This window comes from Triplophysa rosa, linkage group LG18 (genome assembly GCF_024868665.1).
Source record: "Triplophysa rosa linkage group LG18, Trosa_1v2, whole genome shotgun sequence".
In the NCBI taxonomy this organism is placed as follows: domain Eukaryota; kingdom Metazoa; phylum Chordata; class Actinopteri; order Cypriniformes; family Nemacheilidae; genus Triplophysa; species Triplophysa rosa.
Genome location: NC_079907.1, coordinates 16,510,381 through 16,529,289, shown reverse-complemented (window position 1 = coordinate 16,529,289; position 18,909 = coordinate 16,510,381). Strand labels below are relative to the sequence as shown.

Below are 18,909 nucleotides of genomic sequence, written 5' to 3'. Positions count from 1 at the left end.
GGCTGTTTTTCTACACGATGTTCTTTAAAGGGAACCCGGTGTATAGAGAGATGTATGGCTTAATGCGTTGTAATAGCCTTACACTACTAGCATTTGTCGTTAGAAACACATCAAATATTTTCAGCTCTTAAAAAAACCCTAAATGTAATACTCATTTTAACCTAAAGAGGCCGCCATGTTCTTTTTCATGAATTTATCATATACACAATGTTTTAGATATTATACAATGCATTTTATCCAGATTTTGACTTTTTGATGTTGATTTATTAACATCAGTAGCCTAACGTTATTGTCTTTTCTCCCTCGGTCATTAGCTGACGAGGGCTAATATTCACGTGTGCTCTAATACAGAATAAATAACCAAACCACAAGCATTATTATTGTGTTTATCAGTATATTCTCATAATGCATAAAGTATACGATTATGGTGGATGCTGATGTCTTAAATAGTCTAAAATGTCTCAAAGGCGGTAGTTTAAAGCTATGATTTAATGCACGCTCACCTTGAACATACGTGTAATAATGAACGCGTTCTTCTTTTATGGCTGGCAGGCTGGCTTGTGTCAAGAGGACATACCGCCACCTACTGTCCCTTTGTGTTTGTATATCTGATCTTATGTTTTACGTGTCATATTTTACTGTTATACAAGGAAATACGTGTGTGCTTCGCTGTTGCGAAAGAGAACAGGTTTAGGTCGCAACCATTTGACATCACGGATTCTGACGCAAAAAAATGGCGGCCTCCAAGTAAAAGTATTTTTTCAAAGTTTATGAATACTGTGACAGTTACACAGTTCTTTTTATGTCACAATTATAAAGTCAATGCCATTGTTCATATATTAAGCCATACATCGCTCTATACCCAGGGATCCTTTTAAGAGATTGTTCTTTTGGCTGTACCCGTGTTAGGAAGCCGTCTCGTTTTCTGTTTGGGATTAGACTTTTTTCATTGTTAATTGTTGCCTAAGCGTAAAGTAAGACAATCTGCATGTTGTTGTTGTTATTATTATTATTTTTAATTGTTTCGATTTTAATCGTTTTCGTTTGTTTTAAGCACATTGTTCGCCGTTGCAAGCAGCAGAGCTCCTCAGTTTATAAAAAAGTGTAATAAACGTAATAATAAATAATAAAAAATATGTTTAAACTAACATTGTGATATGCTTAAATTGTTGAGTCTTTTACTTTATTTAAAAAAATCTTTGGATTTTATTGCAGGCAAGCCAAGTGTTGATTTGATAGACTAAATTGAACGTAGTCAACTCACCATCGGCCGCTAGCCGCTTGGTCGTCTATTTAAAAAACAAAAAGTTTAATTTACCAAACAAAAAAATGCTCCAATTTTTTTTCTAAATTAACTTAAGGAAAAAATATATATAACTACTTTTCCATTAAAAAAACAAAACGGAACTATTTTAATGGCTGCAACAGTAGTATTGGCTGTGTAATGGGATTAAAAATAAATAAATAAAAAATCGGCCTCTAGGCGGGCTCGGGCCGGAGTGTCTCGGGGCAGGGCCGGGCTCGGGCCTGAGTGTCTCGGGGCAGGGCCGGGCTCGGGCCTGAGTGTCTCGGGGTAGGGCAGGGCCGGGCTCGGGCCTGAGTGTCTCGGGGCAGGGCCGGGCTCGGGCCTGAGTGTCTCGGGGCAGGGCCGGGCTCGGGCCTGAGTGTCTCGGGGTAGGGCAGGGCCGGGCCTGAGTGTCTCGGGGTAGGGCAGGGCCGGGCTCGGGCCTGAGTGTCTCGGGGCAGGGCAGGGCTCGGGCCTGAGTGTCTCGGGGCAGGGCAGGGCCGGGCTCGGGCCTGAGTGTCTCGGGGCAGGGCAGGGCCGGGCTCGGGCCTGAGTGTCTCGGGGCAGGGCAGGGCCGGGCCTGAGTGTCTCGGGGCAGGGCAGGGCAGGGCCGGGCTCGGGCCTGAGTGTCTCGGGGCAGGGCCGGGCTCGGGCCTGGATTTAAGGCCCGTGCAGGGCTCTATGTCTCATGAACCGGTGCATTTCAGCATCTCCTGCTGAGTGCAGAACACCTTCCTGTCCCCATATCACAACCACACCTGCACTTGTTTTTTCAACAGCTCTCTGGCTGGAAAATCTAATTTCCTCTTTAGTAAAAAAACCTGCTAGTTACAACCTTCAACGTCAATGTCTTTGATTGAAATGTAAATAGCAAAAAATACACTAATTTAAACAAACTGTACATGTGTCATATTAATGTAGTTAATGATTATAAAATGCAACCCTGAGCATGTAACCATGTGAAGGTTTTAGGAAAGATCGCATGCTTACTAGGGATGAAACTAGAGAACTAGGGAACTACAGACCTATATCGAATCTACCTTTCATATCTAAAGTTCTGGAAAAAGTAGTTTCAACTCAATGATGCTCCTTCCTCCAAAGGAATGACATCAATGAAGAATTCCAGTCTGGATTTAGAGCATGTCACAGTACAGAGACTGCTTTGATCAGAGTTACAAATGATCTGCTATTGGCATCTGACCGAGGTTGTTTCTCGTTAATGGTGCTGCATTCGATACCATTGACCACAGCACACTCCTACATAGACTCGATAATTACGTTGGCATTAAAGGAATAGCTTTGAAATGGTTTAAATCTTATTTATCCGACCGTTTTCAATTTGTAGCAATAAACAATGAGGTGTCACGCAAATCGCAAGTCCAGTACGGTGTACCACAGGGCTCAGTCTTAGGGCCTCTGCTCTTCGCATTATACATGCTACCTCTAGGAGATATAATAAAGCGACACGGAGTTAGCTTTCACTGTTATGCTGATGATACTCAACTTTATATTTCCTCGAAGCCTCATGAAACACAGCAGTTCCATCGAATAATGGAATGCATAGTCGATATAAAAAACTGGATGAGTAACAACTTTTTATTACTGAACTCGGACAAAACGGAAGTGTTACTTATTGGACCGAAAACTGCTATAAGTAACAACCAAGAATACTGTTTAACTATTGACGGATGTTCCATAAAACCCTCGTCGTCAGCAAAGAATCTTGGCGTTCTATTCGATAGTAATCTGTCATTTGAGAGCCACGTCGCCAACACCTGTAAAATTGCGTTTTTCCATCTTAAGAATATATCTAAACTACGTCATATGCTGTCAATGTCAGATGCAGAGAAGTTAATTCATGCATTCATGACATCGAGACTAGATTAATGTAATGCACTGTTAGGTGGTTGCCCTGCAGGCTTATTACAAAAACTCCAACACGTGGCAGCTCGAGTTCTTACACGTACAAAAAAGTATGAACATATTAGCCCGGTTCTGTCAACCTTGCACTGGTTACCTATAAAGCATCGCGTTAACTTTAAAATCTTACTTATTACCTATAAAGCCCTACATTGAATGAACTCCTTTTGTATTACAGTCCTTCACGTGCATTACGCTCTCAGGCGTCCTGTCAGTTGGTAATACCTAGAATTTCAAAATCAAGTGCTGGTGGTAGATCCTTCTCCTATCTAGCGCCTAAACTTTGGAATAGTCTTCCCTGCACTGTCCGGGAGGCAGACACACTCTGTCAGCTTAAATCTAGACTAAAGACGCATCTTTTTAATCTTGCATACACTAGACTTCCATAATATAAATCTTCTGAGGGTTTAGGCTGCACTAGTTAGATCAACCGGAACCAGAAACACAACTGATGTACTTGTTGCATCAAAGAGTACAGAACAGTACTCTACTCTGAGCCAGTCTTGTCTCATTGTTCCAAGGTTACAACAGAGAGCAGGATGCAGTTCATGGCCTGACCTGATGGTAGAGCGGAGAATGGGAAGCGGCGACCTGAAAAGAGCTGAGATGATAGAGCTGGATAAAGAAGGACGCGGTCACCTGACATGTCTTCATGGCCTGACCTGATGGTAGAGCGGAGAATGGGAAGCGGGGACCTGACAAGAGCTGAGATGATAGAGCTGGATAAATCCTGGAATCCCCTGGTTGGGCCTGGGTTCTCCTGAGGTTTTTTTTCTCGATTAGAGTTTTGGGTTCCTCGCCACCATTTGCATACTGTTTTGCATCTGCCTGGCCGGGGGACTGCTTTAGAATTTTAAAGTTTTACTTAATTAATATTGCATATAGGAATTTATAGTCTGTTATATTTGACCTGTGCTTCTCTCTCCTTTATCTTAAATGTGTGCTCTCACTGTGTGTGTGTGTGTGTGTTGTGTGTGTGTGTGGGTGTTGTGGTGTGTGCTGTGTGCGGTCTTTGTGTTGCGCGTACTGTCTGTGGTACGTGTGTGTGTGTGTGTGTGCGCGTACTTGTCTGTGTGTCTGTGTGTTAGTACGTGTGCATATTGTGTGTGTGGAGTGTTTTGTATGTGGGTATGTCTGTCTTTGTTTTCACCTTTTTCTTGTTTTTGCAGATACAACTTTAATTGGTTTGCTTATAGTCAATATGTCTTATGTACAGCAGCTTTGTAACAATGAAAATTGTAAAAAGCGCTATATAAATAAAGTTGAGTTGAGACAATATCAAAATCTCACTGTATGATAATACCTCGGTGTAAAGTCTATGGTATGATATTTATTGCTATATTTAAAGTGACAAATGATGACTTGAAAACGTGCGATAAGCATCCTCTTTTCTTTATCCTCTAATCATAACTGTTGCTTAGAGGTATGAGTTATAATAGTATGAGATGGGTCATATGACCTTAAAATCCCTTTTATAAAATAACATAATTGCACCAAATAGACCCTGACAAAGGTAACATCTATTATTTTTTCTAACATTCTCTATGTTAGGACAGAAGACCTATCGTTTCATACAGTCATGTGACCACGAAAATATTGAGACAATCCCTAATGCTTACTATTGTTTGTAATGGTCTGTTTACATTAAGAACAATGACTATAAAGATAACTATACAGATAACGATTATAGTGTTATGTTTATGCTAAGCTTGCGTAACCCTTTCACGTATAGAGGTCAATACAAAAAGCTATTCAAAAAGTATTTTCTTGCATCTGTATGGGTTTTGTGCAACTATGCCATCAACCACTACAGGGGACATTAGTGCACCATCCTATACACTCCGTCATCTCAAGTGGATATCTGAAATTCTCTTTGAAAAATACAATAAAAATAAAAAAAATCTTATTTTCCTATGAGCATAAAAACAGAAAAGAAAATGCTCTGAAATTTATCCCAATATTGTCCCTCTTTATCATTATAGGTGTGGTGTGGATGTAGCTAATCTTTTAAATTTAAAACGATTTGAAAATTTGACCTTTATGGTTATCATTATTAGTGTAAATAAATACCAGTTGCAAGAAAAAAAACGAATTTGAGACTTACTGCAATAAGAAAAAATATAAAAAACAGGCTACAAGAACAGACACTAATACACGAATGCTAGTTTCTTTAAGCTGACGCCACTCAGTTTATTACTAAAAATGACTCTTTGGTCACATTAACACATCTCTTAAAAAAATGCAATCATGTCATTTATTTAAATCCTCCCTAGTTAACATATTTACATCTGCAACACTAACTGTATCAGAGAAGAAAACAGTATATTGATATTTTATTCTAACATGATTTTTAAGATGTTGGGTCAAGATTTGGAAATGTTCTTTTAATACAATATTCAATTCAATTCAATTGACAAATGCTGCGTCCCCATTCGACTACTTATACTATGCACTAAAACAGGACTGTACAGTGCAACATATATGTCGCATGTGCTACAAAAAAAACGGTCTGTGCTAAGAATAAATTTAATAGTGTAGCACGCATGCAATAAAGATTTGAACGAGCATTAGACAGAACCGCCCGTTTGTGTGAACTGCGTTTATCGTGTGTGAGGTTAACTAATGGTGCACCACTATTTATTTTCGTTTATATTTATTTTTTGCGATTAAAACTTGTTTTCCCGGCTGCATTAAGTCCTTTTATCTAGAGCCCTATGATCTGCGCGATGTGGGAAAACATGGAAGGAATCACGCAAGCGTGAGTCACGCAAGCGTGAAGCGTAAATCTACAATTTAAAGGGGCCATTCTTTTGCTGTTTTTGAAGCTTTGATTATGTGTTTTGGGTGTTTAACAGTCGATGTTCATGCTTCTAGTTTCAAAAAACGCTTTATATTTCACATATTTCAAGTCTATCACCGCTGTCCCTCTTCTCACAAAATGACTGGATTTTTTCCGGTTTACATAAAGTCCCTCCTTCCGAAAAACTTTGATTTGTAAAGCAGACCAGGTCTGTCGTGATTGGTTCCCCGCTTAGTGTGTGTCTGAAGATGTCCCACCCACACCATATCAGCGAGCTTCCGCTTCTCAGGCTGTTGTGATTGGTCGGTCCCCCTCTCAGTGCACATGTATTTATAAGCTTTGGCTTTTAGCAATAAACAGTAACAATGGCATCAACTTAACTTTATCAGTTAAAAACATGCGGATCGATCGAAGAGTAACGGATGTCTGCTAGTGCATGTGTAAACGTCAATCTTTGTAAGAGATCGCAATTTTTTTCCTACTATGGCGAGGGAAATGACACCGGACCGATTGGGTCAGACCGGTTATATTAATTAACACTAATAACAGAAGCGTTAGTTTTGCCTTTTTATATTGGACCTAAATTGGATAAAAAAACAAGCAGATTGACTAGGAGACATTTGCAAGCAGGACTTCAAAGGACGTTTTATTGAAGTGTTTTAGAGGTATGCGCGCACACACACACACACACACACAATATCAGCGTATTACACAGAACAGCTTTCACAGCCGATGTTAAAGTCATGGAAGCTGTTATTTGACTGTTGGTTATCTTAGAATGTGTGTAGTTTAATTCTTATTACCAGCTGTAGGACTGTGATGAAAGTTAAAGTAATTAAGCGCGCAGCTCAGTCCAATGTTTACAATCTCTGATAACCAAATAATACTCCAGCGGCTCTTCCTCTTCTCTAAGGAAGGCCTCGCCCCTTTATTGGCGTATTCCTTTGGGCAGAGGTTTTTCAAAAACTCGGAATAGTGACAATTTACCCAGGAATTAAAGGGCTGTAATCCAATTCCAGCCATTCTCTGTAGTCCTTGAAAAGCGAATTATGTTAAAAACAATATCTTGCTTGGCTTTGAACTTTGAGCTTTATCATTTTGCAGATATTGTTTATACTCTAACAGCAACATTATACACTAATTAAAGTTTGAAAATTGGCATCACAGGGAATGGCCCCTTTAAATGTCCTCTGCTTGTTCTGCGTGTCTATGAGTGAATGGGTTGCACACTTTAACATGTTACAAGCGTGACACTCGTGGATTTGTCTGTATCTCAATATACGAGGACTATTTAAACTGTAATAAACACTATAGTATACTATATAGTATATAACGTACAGCCCTGCACTAAAAGTATGTACCATTTTTGTTATGTAAAGGCATATACATTTTTGTGCATTCGCAAAACGGTATGCAAACATACTGGGACATTCGAACATAAAACATAAGTGGCCGTTGTTGCCTAGGCAACAATGTGATCGTTAACAGTCATAAACATCAAAACATAAAAAATACATGTAATGTTTACTGTATACTTTTATTTAGTGTTGTCACGGTACCAAAATTTCAGTAGTCAGTACCAATACCAGTAAAATTCCACAGTTCTCGGTACCAAAGCAAAACACCAGAACATGCTAATTGAAACACAATTTTATTAATAAAGCTCATTGTTAATATAAATGTATAGAAAGCAATGCCATTTTGTATACATGAAGTATACAAGTTAATTGTTGCTGAAACAGTGCTCACTGGAGTCTTTCATGCTGATGAACATCCTTCTCAGTCTGCTGCTGTAAAAGACAAATAGTAAGTCAACTGACTGAACAAACAAGCATATGCAATATTAAAACATACCTCAGATTTTATACGGCATTTACACAAGATTACTTACATTAAGGTAACTGTGTATTAAAATAATAATGCAACAGATATATTTTTCTTTAGTTTAAATGTGGCTTTTTAAACCTAATAGAGTTATCTATCCAAGACATACATATTGCTAGTCATACAGTTAGTATGATAGTTTTCTAGCACATATATTTCAGATAGGCCTAAATAAAATAGGTACTGTAAACCCCATCCTGTCCTCCCATTTATTTTACCCCATTACAGTTATAAAAGAATTAAATGGTTAATAAGGGCACTTGACTGGATTAGCATTGGCGCTAACAAATTAACACGCAAACAGGGACGTTAATTTTAACATAACCTTTAACTTAACATATGCTACAACATTCATAATGCAAACGCGAACAGAATTTGAAACTTACCGCTTGAATTGTTAACTTAAATCCGGATGTTTCCTCCTTTCACCACAAAACTCTGTTCGTTTTCTTCGTGATATGACTTTAATCTGAAGTATTTCTGTGCGCATCTCTTGTGGATCGGAGCCTCGCTTATCTGCTCATCACGTCTTGTTGCGTCTATGAAAAGTTTCCGACTGACAACCTGTCAGACAGAGCATCAGTACCCGGTTGACCCGGTACGTCGGTGGTACCGTGTCTTATGAAAATTAGGTATGGACAACTTTTTTATTTTTAGGTACCGACTTGGACCCAAAGTACCGGTACTTTTGACAACACTACTTTTATTTATTAAATCTGTGACGCATCACTTAGAGTAATTCTATTAATAGTGGAGCGTCACTAAATTCCGCCCACTTATGTTTTAGTGCGCTTCACATTTTCCCAGGAAACAGACCATCCAAGTACTTCAAGAATACTAATTTTAACATATTGTCATTTGGGACATACTTTGAAATTTAGGATAGACAGTATTCGAATTGGAATCATAAAAATCATCAAACAGTTACCTTGCCTTACTGTGTTATTTATTAATAATTAGATTTAAGCAGCTGGCATTTTGCAGTCATCAAAGATAAGCAGCGATTTATGCACAGAACTTGCAGTCTTGCATTGACCCTCAGGCAAAGAGGTTAAGTATTTTAGGCTACGCAACAAAATTGCTAATGTTAAGTATGTAATATCTGGGAGAGTGTTTTACGTATGCAATTTGTTTTTGCTACCTCATTAGCATATCCACACTCCTAATATGATATCGTATCATGCATACCTAATGTTAACAGCCATGTGTCACTGGTGACAGTTATTAGGCTAGACCAAAGCACAACAAAGCAGGGTTAGTATGAGAAAAGAAAGGGAAAGGGTCGGGTTTAAGGTTGCCACAAAAAGTCATTACGAACGGAGAACTGCAAGGACACGGAACTCCTTGACCTTAATGTTTTCCAGATTTTTCTCGTATTTCAGATGCAGCAACATTGGATCCCCTTCGCGATCTCGTTGACTCATTTCCTCTGACAATTCCATCAACTGCGACACAAGCTTTTTGATCCGCAGTTTGAGGAAAGCCAAGTTGGGCTTGCTGTCTTCTCCAGGGTTGGCGTCATCGGGGCCCACAGCATCTGTAAGCTCTTCCATCTCTTGGTTGAATTGTTCTATCAAGTTGCTACACTCCATCTCATGCTTCTTCTGAAGGTTCTCCATGCACACGGTCAGGGAGTCGATCTCTTTCACGTTCTCCTCTGACCTCAGCCTAAGAGTCTCACCAGCTTTGGCCACTTCTTCTCGCAACTTGTCTGCTTCTCGCTCATACGCCTCTTTTAATTCTCGCAGCTCCTTTTTATGCCTAGCCACCATGTCCTGAAGCTGAATGGCCTTGCCGAGAGAGTCAATCGGTTCTCCTTCTATATGAATGTGTGTAACTGCCATTGAGTTTCCTGTGATTGGGCTCTGGAAATTTGACGTGGCCGCCTGCTCGAGTTCAGATTTGAGCTTCAAGTTTTGTGCTCTCAAATCAAAACAATTCACACAGGCACCTACTTCTAGATGTGTCTCTTTTTCTAAATATTTCTTCTCCAGCATGTTCAGTTGAATAACCAAGTATGTGCACGTCACATCCAAGACAGCCTCACGAATATACTCGGACCAACATCGAGATCCATAGCTTGAAAGAGTCAAAGCCAAAGATTGGAGCTGCTCATTTGTGGGATCCCTAATACCTGAAGCTATCTGATTTAATGATACCACTTTCTTTCCTATAACGCGCACAATACTTTTTAGGATGCAGGAATAAGCGTCATCGCCAAACAAGTAATTCAAAATTTTAGATTTCGTGGTCGTCTCGTCACTCCTTATACATCCAGTGCTTTCTTCTCTGCAAGTTGTAGGCATTACAATACTTTGAATGTCTTTAAGGTTGGATATTGTATTCATAAAAAGCAGCAATTTAATGTCCATTAGCATGTGCTCTACAACATTCCTTATGGGGCCAAGGGGTTGCTCACCCCCGGAGCCTTTCTGACTTTCCTCTAAACCGCCTAAAACTATATGTAGAATCTTTTTATCAAACATTTCCTTCAATCCTACTTGATTTTCACCCAAAATGGCCTCCATGTCAAAATTGGACGAATCGCATTTCTTAACCTCACTGCCCTTCACCAACATATCAAGCACATGATTAAGTGACTCAGACTTTCTCTTGAACTCTTCAACTACTTCCTCAATCCTATCATCATGTCTCTGCACTTCTCTCTGCGTCAACTCCTGGCTCTCACGTTCTGTTCCCGTTTTACTACCAAACGTTACTTCCGCTCTAGCCTGCTCCTTCAACGTCCTAATTTCTTTCTAAGCATCTTCATGCATTTGACTAAACATCCTTGTGCTTTCTTCATTTTTGGTGATGAGCTCTGTATTCTGAGTCTGAAGTTCTCTGCAGATCTGCTCAACGTTATGAAGCATCTGCTCCTTTACTGAAAGCTTGGAGTGAATGACCTCAATTTGTCGTTTGAGTTCTTCGGTCTCGGGAGGTGACTTGTCACCATTGTCATTTTCTGCCACCTGAAATCCAAAACCTCTAAGCGTAGCCTCTTTAAGTTGCAGTCTTTTCTCCGTCTCTTTCAAATTATTACCAAGTACCTCCAATTTAATGAGAGCTTCTTGGAGCTGCTCTGATTTTTCACAGAGTGCTTGTTCGTAAACATGTTTGTCTGTCTCTTTATCATTCTGCTCAGTCGTATCCTGGATTACATTGCTTTGACTGCAACGGAGTCAATCAAGCTCTGCTTTCAACCTGTCTATTTCTCTATCCGCTTCTCTTAGCTGGTTAACAATTTCCTGATAACGCTGGTTCAAAGCTACGTTATTGTTCGCAAGCAATTCAACTTCCTGCGACAGATCTCTGCTTAAGATTTCAGGATGCTCTTCTCTAGAACAAGCTGGTGTATAAGGATTCTTCAGACTTTCTAGTTTCTGCCTCTGAACTTGTCCCAGCATGTCCTCCATGGTGACCAAAGGGGCTTCATAATCTTGGATGCAATCTCCAGCCTTTTCCAAGCTTTTCCTCAATGTCTCGTTCTCAATTTCCTCTTGGCTCTTAATGTTTTCAAGCAGTTTCTGGCATTGTGTAATTTCCCCTGACCTACTGTGCTCTTTTCTTTCCTTTTCTTGAGTACACTGTAGCCAAACACATTCGCTATGCGAGTGTACCAGCTTTATCAGCTCCCTCAGTGTCAGAGGCTTACTGACATCTATCAGGTTCTCAAGCTCTCTAATCTTACCCTCACTATCAAAGAGTGTAAAACTAACAGTTTTTTTAATGGAATTTGAGGGACAGATCTCTGAGGTGCAAGTGTTTTGGGTGTCAGAAAGGTAAGGTTCCTTTGTGGACCAGTGTGAGAGAGAAAGGCTAAGCTGTGCCTGCATGTTGCGCTTTTTCAGTTCTTGCAGCTGCAGGAGTTCTTTGGTTTCCTGGTACTTCTTTGTTAAGCTCTGAGCTTGAGAACTAACCAGTTCTGTCCTCTTCATCTGGGGCTCTGTCTCAAGACTCAAAGGTGACTCCAGCTTGGAAAAGGGGACCAGACAGTTGGTTAACAAACAGCATAATGCTAATCATTTGTAGATTATAATTAATAAATTTCCATACGTTTTGAGGATTTGAGGCAAATTTATACTTAAGTACATCATCTGTGTCATACGACTAAGGTAAAAGAGAGAGTAAATACATTTAGCTTCTTTTATGGAATGATGCAAATTAGAACGCTGGAAAAATTAATGGCAAAGGTTAGTAAATTATAATAATGCATGCATATTAAGTGGTTAGAGAGCCATTTCTTGGGGTAAGTATCGCAAAATTAGTGCTAGCTAGAAATGCCAGTACAGTTACATGCTATACAGCTATTCATACAAGACACTGTATGAACTATTCACACAATACACTGGCTCTTGTGAGAAACTTAAAGCAACCACTACTGTTTCACAAAGTTCCTTATTTCGACAGTATATTCCTTTTGAAAGTGAATAAATACGATCATAAAACAACAACCCTTAATGCTGTTCTAGGTGCAGATGAAATTGTATCATGGACAGATAGTCTCCTCGAGTGAGAACTTTATATACAGAACTATACCAACTTTAAGATAGTGACACCAAATGTTTGCTTTTACTAAGATAAAAGGTTATACGGTAAAAGTACGAAAAAAATGTTTTGTCCCACACAAGGCAAGTTTGATATACAGACAACGTCCTTGAGAAGTCCAGGTAAAGCTTAAAAAGCATTGCAAACAATATTTTTTTTACAAAAACTAAGACGACAAACACAATAACACAGACAGACATACAAACAAGCACACATACGTCCTCACACATTTTAATACTCTATAGCCAGTCTATTCAATTGGCGGCCCTCGATGTAATTTGTTCCGGCCCTTCAAGTAGCATAGTGTGAAAAATAGTCTCTAGAATAAATTTAGTTCAGTCGGGAACAGACCCTACAGTACTGAAGTGAAGCGCCTGTTCCATTCAGCACAAGCTGCAGCAACACCAAGCAGGAGTCACGTGACGTTAGGCGAGTAGCGCGACTCGCAAGCCCTCTCTCCTGTGAGACGCGGTGAACAGGACGATGACGGATGATAACTTTTATTAGTTTCATTTCTGACAATTTGCTAGCACGAATAGGACCACCATTTCAAAAGTACAGAGGCAAGGGTGGAGAATAGCGCGTCGGAGAACAGCGCCTGTGTAGGTTAATGTTGTTTCACTCACTGAATTTTCCTTTTTTGTTATGCAGTTTCAAAATACAACAAATGAACATGTTTGAATGTAGAAAAGCCTGCTTGGGCATCTTACAATGCACCGATGTTGTTGTTGTGCAGTTTAACATACAACACATCAGCATGTTTAAATGTTGGAAAACACTTTGGGTGTCTTATGGGGCAAAAATGTAAAAATACAACATACACGCACGGCCCTAAGATTGAATCACGGATTTCATGCATTAAACAAATTTTGCTGTATAACGTGGAATGGCACAGAATCTTGCAAATGTATTATGTAAGATTATATTATTTATATTTTTATTTTTCCCTGTATGGTTCAACGTACTGTATCTACTGCAGGTTTTTAATATAGTTTATAAGTGAATACTGTAGTATACTGAAGTATTTTTTTCATGTGGGCAAATATATTACTATTGTATAGTGAAGGACGGAAAATGCAGAATGCAGAAAAATGAAGACAGAAAAAACGGAATTTGGGAAAAAATAAAACTGATTTCTTATTGTTGTGTCATCCCTCATATTGCAAGCCATATCTCTCCGGCCCCTCATTTGGGATGCTTTTCATGAACTGGCCCCCATGACAAACTAATTGAATAGCCCTGCTCTATAGCATATATGTAAAAGATCAAGACAGGTTAAAGATGGAACGAATGAATGGTTAAATATGAATAAAAAAATATCATGCAAATGTTTCCTCGATATGGCATTATTCACATAGTACTTCTCTGCAGAAGATCCTATTTTAGTACCCTTGAGATATACTGATACTCAATGTAATATAATTAAAATTGGTAAAAAAATGGTTTTCTGCAAATATCCTTTTATTTTTTTTTATCCTTTTTATTACCATATTAAACAACTGCGGAAATACTGTAATTTCAGACAATCTCTTAAAATTGTGTTTAGCAGGATCTACTCATCAAGTATGAATGTATCTGGAGGGCACAAATTTAAAACAATAATTTTTCATGCCATCTTTGCATAGTGTTTAATTCATGTTCAATGAATGTTATTCATGTCTATGCTGAAGCATGCAATACAGCTTGCATGATCTGAAACTTGTAATGTGTCATTTCGATCTAACATGGCAAGAGGACTCTTTCAAGTAGAGGCAAAAGGAGCACAGGAAACAAATCTGTTCATGTACATGCAACGGACTCAAGACATGCAAAGCACTGCAGCTTTGATGGTAAAGCTGTAAGCCATGTGTTTTTGTGCTTTCCATAATGACACAAATTAAGTTCAATATCAAAAACATCATGTCTGAATGAATATGGTAAACCATAAAAAAATGACAATGATGTAAACGTGGCCTACCGGTGAAATGTAACCAGCACGGATCTGCTGTTCCCGCTCAAGAGCGTCTTTAAGCTGACCCTCCAGTTCAAGCTTGTGGCGATTGGAGTCCATCAGTTGCTGGTGGCAGCTCTCCAACTGGGCCTTGAGCTCTTCCACCTAGTGTCCATAACAAAGAGCAGCTATGAGTCGTGAACTTAACAGGATTTAACTTCAACTTATATCTTACATAGGGTGTTGCAAGCATGTACCCCTTTTTTATAGCTCTCTACCAGCTTCTCTAGCTCTGACGTGTCTCTAGGCTGAAAGGATGAGGGCAAGGTCACTCTCTTTTCCTCTCTGATGGGTGTCTTCTCCACCTGCTGCCAGCGCTCCTCTATCTCATCCTCCACTTTCTGTTGCAGCTCCACAGAAGGGGGCAGTGCATCTACCTGGACCACGCCCCCACTCTCAAAGTCCATCTTTGCACCATCAGCAACAGGATCGAAAGATGAGCCAGTGACACTCTCATATCTCCTCCACCTTTCTTCTCTCCTCTTGTTGCGCTCATTGGTTATCTCGGCCTGCAAGGTGTCTGATTCGTGCGCCCTCTGCTGGGCCAGAGCCTGGGCGATAGGTCGAAACTCAGCCCAGTCAAAAGTTTTGGACCTGCCTTCACGTCTGCGTTCCCTTGCCCGACTCTTCTTGACTCCGCTGTCCCACTCTACTGAGGATGTCTCGGAAGCCTGGGAATCCTGAGTGATGTCAGGGTGACTCTCAAAAGGTCCGCAAGAACTGTGGTCATTCGTCATGCTGCTTATAAGGAATTTAATTAGGAATCTAAATTGATGTAAAAATAGTTTCTGTTGTACTTAGTGCTGTCAAATCGATTAATCGTGATAATTTATTCTTAAATAAATATTTATGTTTATATAATATTTTATCCATCAGACTGTTTATAAAAATGTTTTAGGAATTTATTTAATTAAAATTTATGTACAAAATATGTTTTGTTGTACTTCGGGCTGTCAAAAATAATGTTCTGATCTTCTAAAATAATGTTTGTGTTTACATACCATTTTCTTACAATCCGATATAGAACTTATTTCAGTTTAGTTTCATTAATGTACATTGCATATAAATTAACTTGCAATAATACCATGTATTTTTATATATAATTTATTTGTTTTAATATTATAATTATTTCCTTTTAATTATAATAACAATTGTGAAAATCGCTATATAAATAAAATTGAACTGAATACAACATACTTGTGTGTGCATGTACATTTATATGTATATATAAATGCACAAACATACAGTGAGGGAAATAATTATTTGATCCCCTACTGATTTTGTAAGTTTGCCTGCTTACAAAGAAATGAAGGGTCTATATTTTTATGGTAGGTTTATTTTAACTGATAGAGACAGAATATAAAAAAATCAGGGGGGGAAATGTTATATAAAGGTTATAAATTGATTTGCATTTCAGTCAGTGAAATAAGTATTTGATCCCCTACCAACCAGCAAGAATTCTGGCTCCACAGATTGGTTATGTGCCTATATGGACCGCAGATTAGTCCTGTCACTTTAAGAAAGTACTCCTAAATCAGCTTATTATGTATATAAAAGATGCCTGCCAACAGAATCTGTATCTTCCATTTCAACCTCTCCACCACCATGGTCCAGACCAACTAGGTTTTAAAGGATGTCAGAGACAAGATTGTAGACCTGCACAAACCTTGAATAGGCTACAGAAAGAAGCTTGGTGTGAAGGAGACAACTGTTGGTGCGATTATTTGGAAATAGAAGAAATACAAAATAAATCAAGCATAGCGTTAGTTCTGGCAGGTCACGCGAGTTCAGCTTGCATCAGCTGATCACATCAGGTGCAGCTAATCAACGTTAACCAATAGTCATACAACACACACTAGACTGCATCCAATGTAAGTTGCAATTCTTTGCTCCTTATCTGCTGCTTAATCGTGTTGCACCTAAAACTTGTATCGCCATCCACGATCGCTTATCTGTGCAGCTCGAAAGTTGTTTGTAATACAGTTAGGGCCATAAATATTTGGACAGAGGCACATTTTTTGTTATTTTAGCTGTGTATCAATATGTTTTCGAGTTACAGTTTTATAATAGATATTGTCTTAAAGTGCACACTCTCAGCTTTATTTAGAGTGTATTCACATCCAGATTAGCTGAAGGATTTAGGAATCCTTTTTCAAGGGACCAAAAGTAATTGGACAGTTGAATAAAAAGCTGTTTTATTCACATGTATGGGCTTTTCCTTAAATAACTTTGTCATAAATGAAGCATGTTAAAGGTCTGGAGTTGATTCTACATGTGGTGTTTGCATTTGGAAGCTGTTGCTGTGAACCCACATCATGGGGTTCAGGGAGATCTCCATGCAAGTGAAACAGACCATAGTTAGATTTTAAAAACACTACACATCCGTCAGAAAGATGCCAGGAACATTAAGAGCGGCCAAATCAACAATATGGAAACATTATGCTTTAGGGCTTTTCTCTGCTACGGGCACAGGATGACTTCACCGCATTGAGAGGCTGAGGGACAGGCCAGTGTACCCGTAAAATCTTGGACGAGAACCTCCTCCCTTTAGCTAGATCACTGAAGATGGGTCGTGGATGTGCCTTTAACATGACAAAGACCCAAAACATATTGCCAAGACAACCAAAGAGTGGCTTAAGGAGAAGCACATTAAATGTCCTAGCCAGTCTCTAGACCCTAGTCCTAAAGAAAATCTGTGAAGGATGCTAAAACTCCAATTTGCTGAGCGACAGCCAAGAAACCTTAAAGATTGACAGAGGAGTGGACTAAAATGTATCCTGACAAATGTGCAAACCTGGTGACCAACTATCAGAAATGTCTTACCTCTGTGCTTGCCAACAAGGGTTTCTCCACTAAGTACAATGTTATTTTTTCTCGGGGATCAAATACTTATTTCACTGACTGAAATGCAAATCAATTTATAACCTTTATATGACATTTTTCCCCTGATTTTTTTAAATATTCTGTCTCTATCAGTTAAAATACACCCATCATAAAAATTATAGACCCTTCATTTCTTTGTAAGCAGGCAAACTTACAAAATCAGCAGGGGATCAAATAATTATTTCCCTCACTGTATGTTTGTGCATTTATATAAATTTAAGCGTACATTTATATATATTTATGCATTTATGTATACACGTTGTATAAACTTTAAATAAACAATTGACAGCACTAGTTGTACTATATTGGGCACAGTAACAGACCTGGCAACATCTGGGGCAGAGGACGGCCGGACATTTTTCATAACTGCTTGGATCCAGTTGCGTCGAATTCCTGCCGTCATGGCAGAGAGTGTATTAACCCCCTCCTGAGTCTGGAGTAAACAAATTTGAGCACAAAAAGATCAGAAGATGAATGAATGATATTCCAAACCCCTGGAAGTAAGTACAAAGACTGTTTTATTTGCACATTAAAGGACAAAAAACTGCAGTGCTTTGATAACAACCAGACATGTTTCATTACATAACATCAGAATCACTTACTAATCAATTACATAACACGTCGAACATAAAAGCGAAGAAAAAAAATCAGGATTCAGCTTCTGCACATTATCTTTAGACACACTTACGTGAATCTGAAAGCCATAGTTGCGTTGAGCTTGATACTCTGTAACATTATAGCATGAACTGAGGTCAATTTCTCCATCAAGATCACATGCCTGTTGATACATACAAACAAAGATTACACCATTGAAAGAAATCAAATCAGACATGCACAAAACTACAAATATTTGTGAAGCGAATGGCTACAAAAGACAACAAACGGCTATAAAATGTCCTGTTCATTACCTCTTCAGCAATAGAATCCTTGTAGTATCGTAGACTGTGATCCGTCAGCACAAACCAATACTTCTTCCACTGAATCAAAGAAATGAAAATAAAAACTGTCAGATCACAATACAGACCTCTTGGTCTTACAAACTCCTGTATCTATCTGATGTATAGACAGGTTTTCCAAGACATTTATTCTTCTTTAAAGACCATGGGGAAAAGGTTGATAGGCTACATGCTTTCAACTTTCACCTATTGAAGCAGTACAATCAAAGTGTAATATGCCCTTTAAAAAGCATCAGTGCATGCTTTGAGTGAAGGCCAAACATTTGAGCCAGGTAACTTTGATCAGCGCCTTGACAGGAAAAGCCCCGTAAAATGCATTTTATTTTCTAAACACTGCATAGTTTTACAATTTTAGCACATATCCCCAGCCTGTCTAACAATGATTTATTGATTCACATGACACTTCGTGTTTACTTCTGTCTCACAAACACCCTTTGATGTTGAATTCTAGGTTTCATATCTGAACACTAGGGACACGATACAGTTCTGAGATATAAGCAGCGAGAGATTGTTTACAAAGAAATATGAGCAAGAGCTTACCTGGCCTTGTTCGTCAAGTTTCACCATCCAACCTTTCTTGAAGTTCAGCAAGTCTGGCTGTAATCCAAACAGGAAGCGGATATTAAAATAAACAGAAATAACC

General features: G+C 39.0%; 1 protein-coding gene across 4 annotated transcripts in view; it reads right to left on the bottom strand.

Moving 5' to 3' along the window:
• The window catches only part of mprip (myosin phosphatase Rho interacting protein), a 91,613-nt gene that overhangs the window by 18,405 nt on the left and 54,299 nt on the right, over positions 1-18,909 (bottom strand). For 3 of the 4 annotated variants that reach the window (XM_057358969.1, XM_057358968.1, XM_057358971.1), the window contains exons 10-16: positions 18,807-18,863; positions 18,219-18,287; positions 17,999-18,088; positions 17,634-17,743; positions 14,625-15,165; positions 14,395-14,532; positions 11,810-11,863 (exon numbers count right to left, since the gene is read on the bottom strand). In XM_057358969.1, the coding sequence (XP_057214952.1) occupies positions 11,810-11,863; positions 14,395-14,532; positions 14,625-15,165; positions 17,634-17,743; positions 17,999-18,088; positions 18,219-18,287; positions 18,807-18,863 (1,059 nt within the window). The remainder of the gene's footprint in view (positions 1-11,809; positions 11,864-14,394; positions 14,533-14,624; positions 15,166-17,633; positions 17,744-17,998; positions 18,089-18,218; positions 18,288-18,806; positions 18,864-18,909) is intronic. The other variant, XM_057358970.1, reaches the window with a different exon arrangement.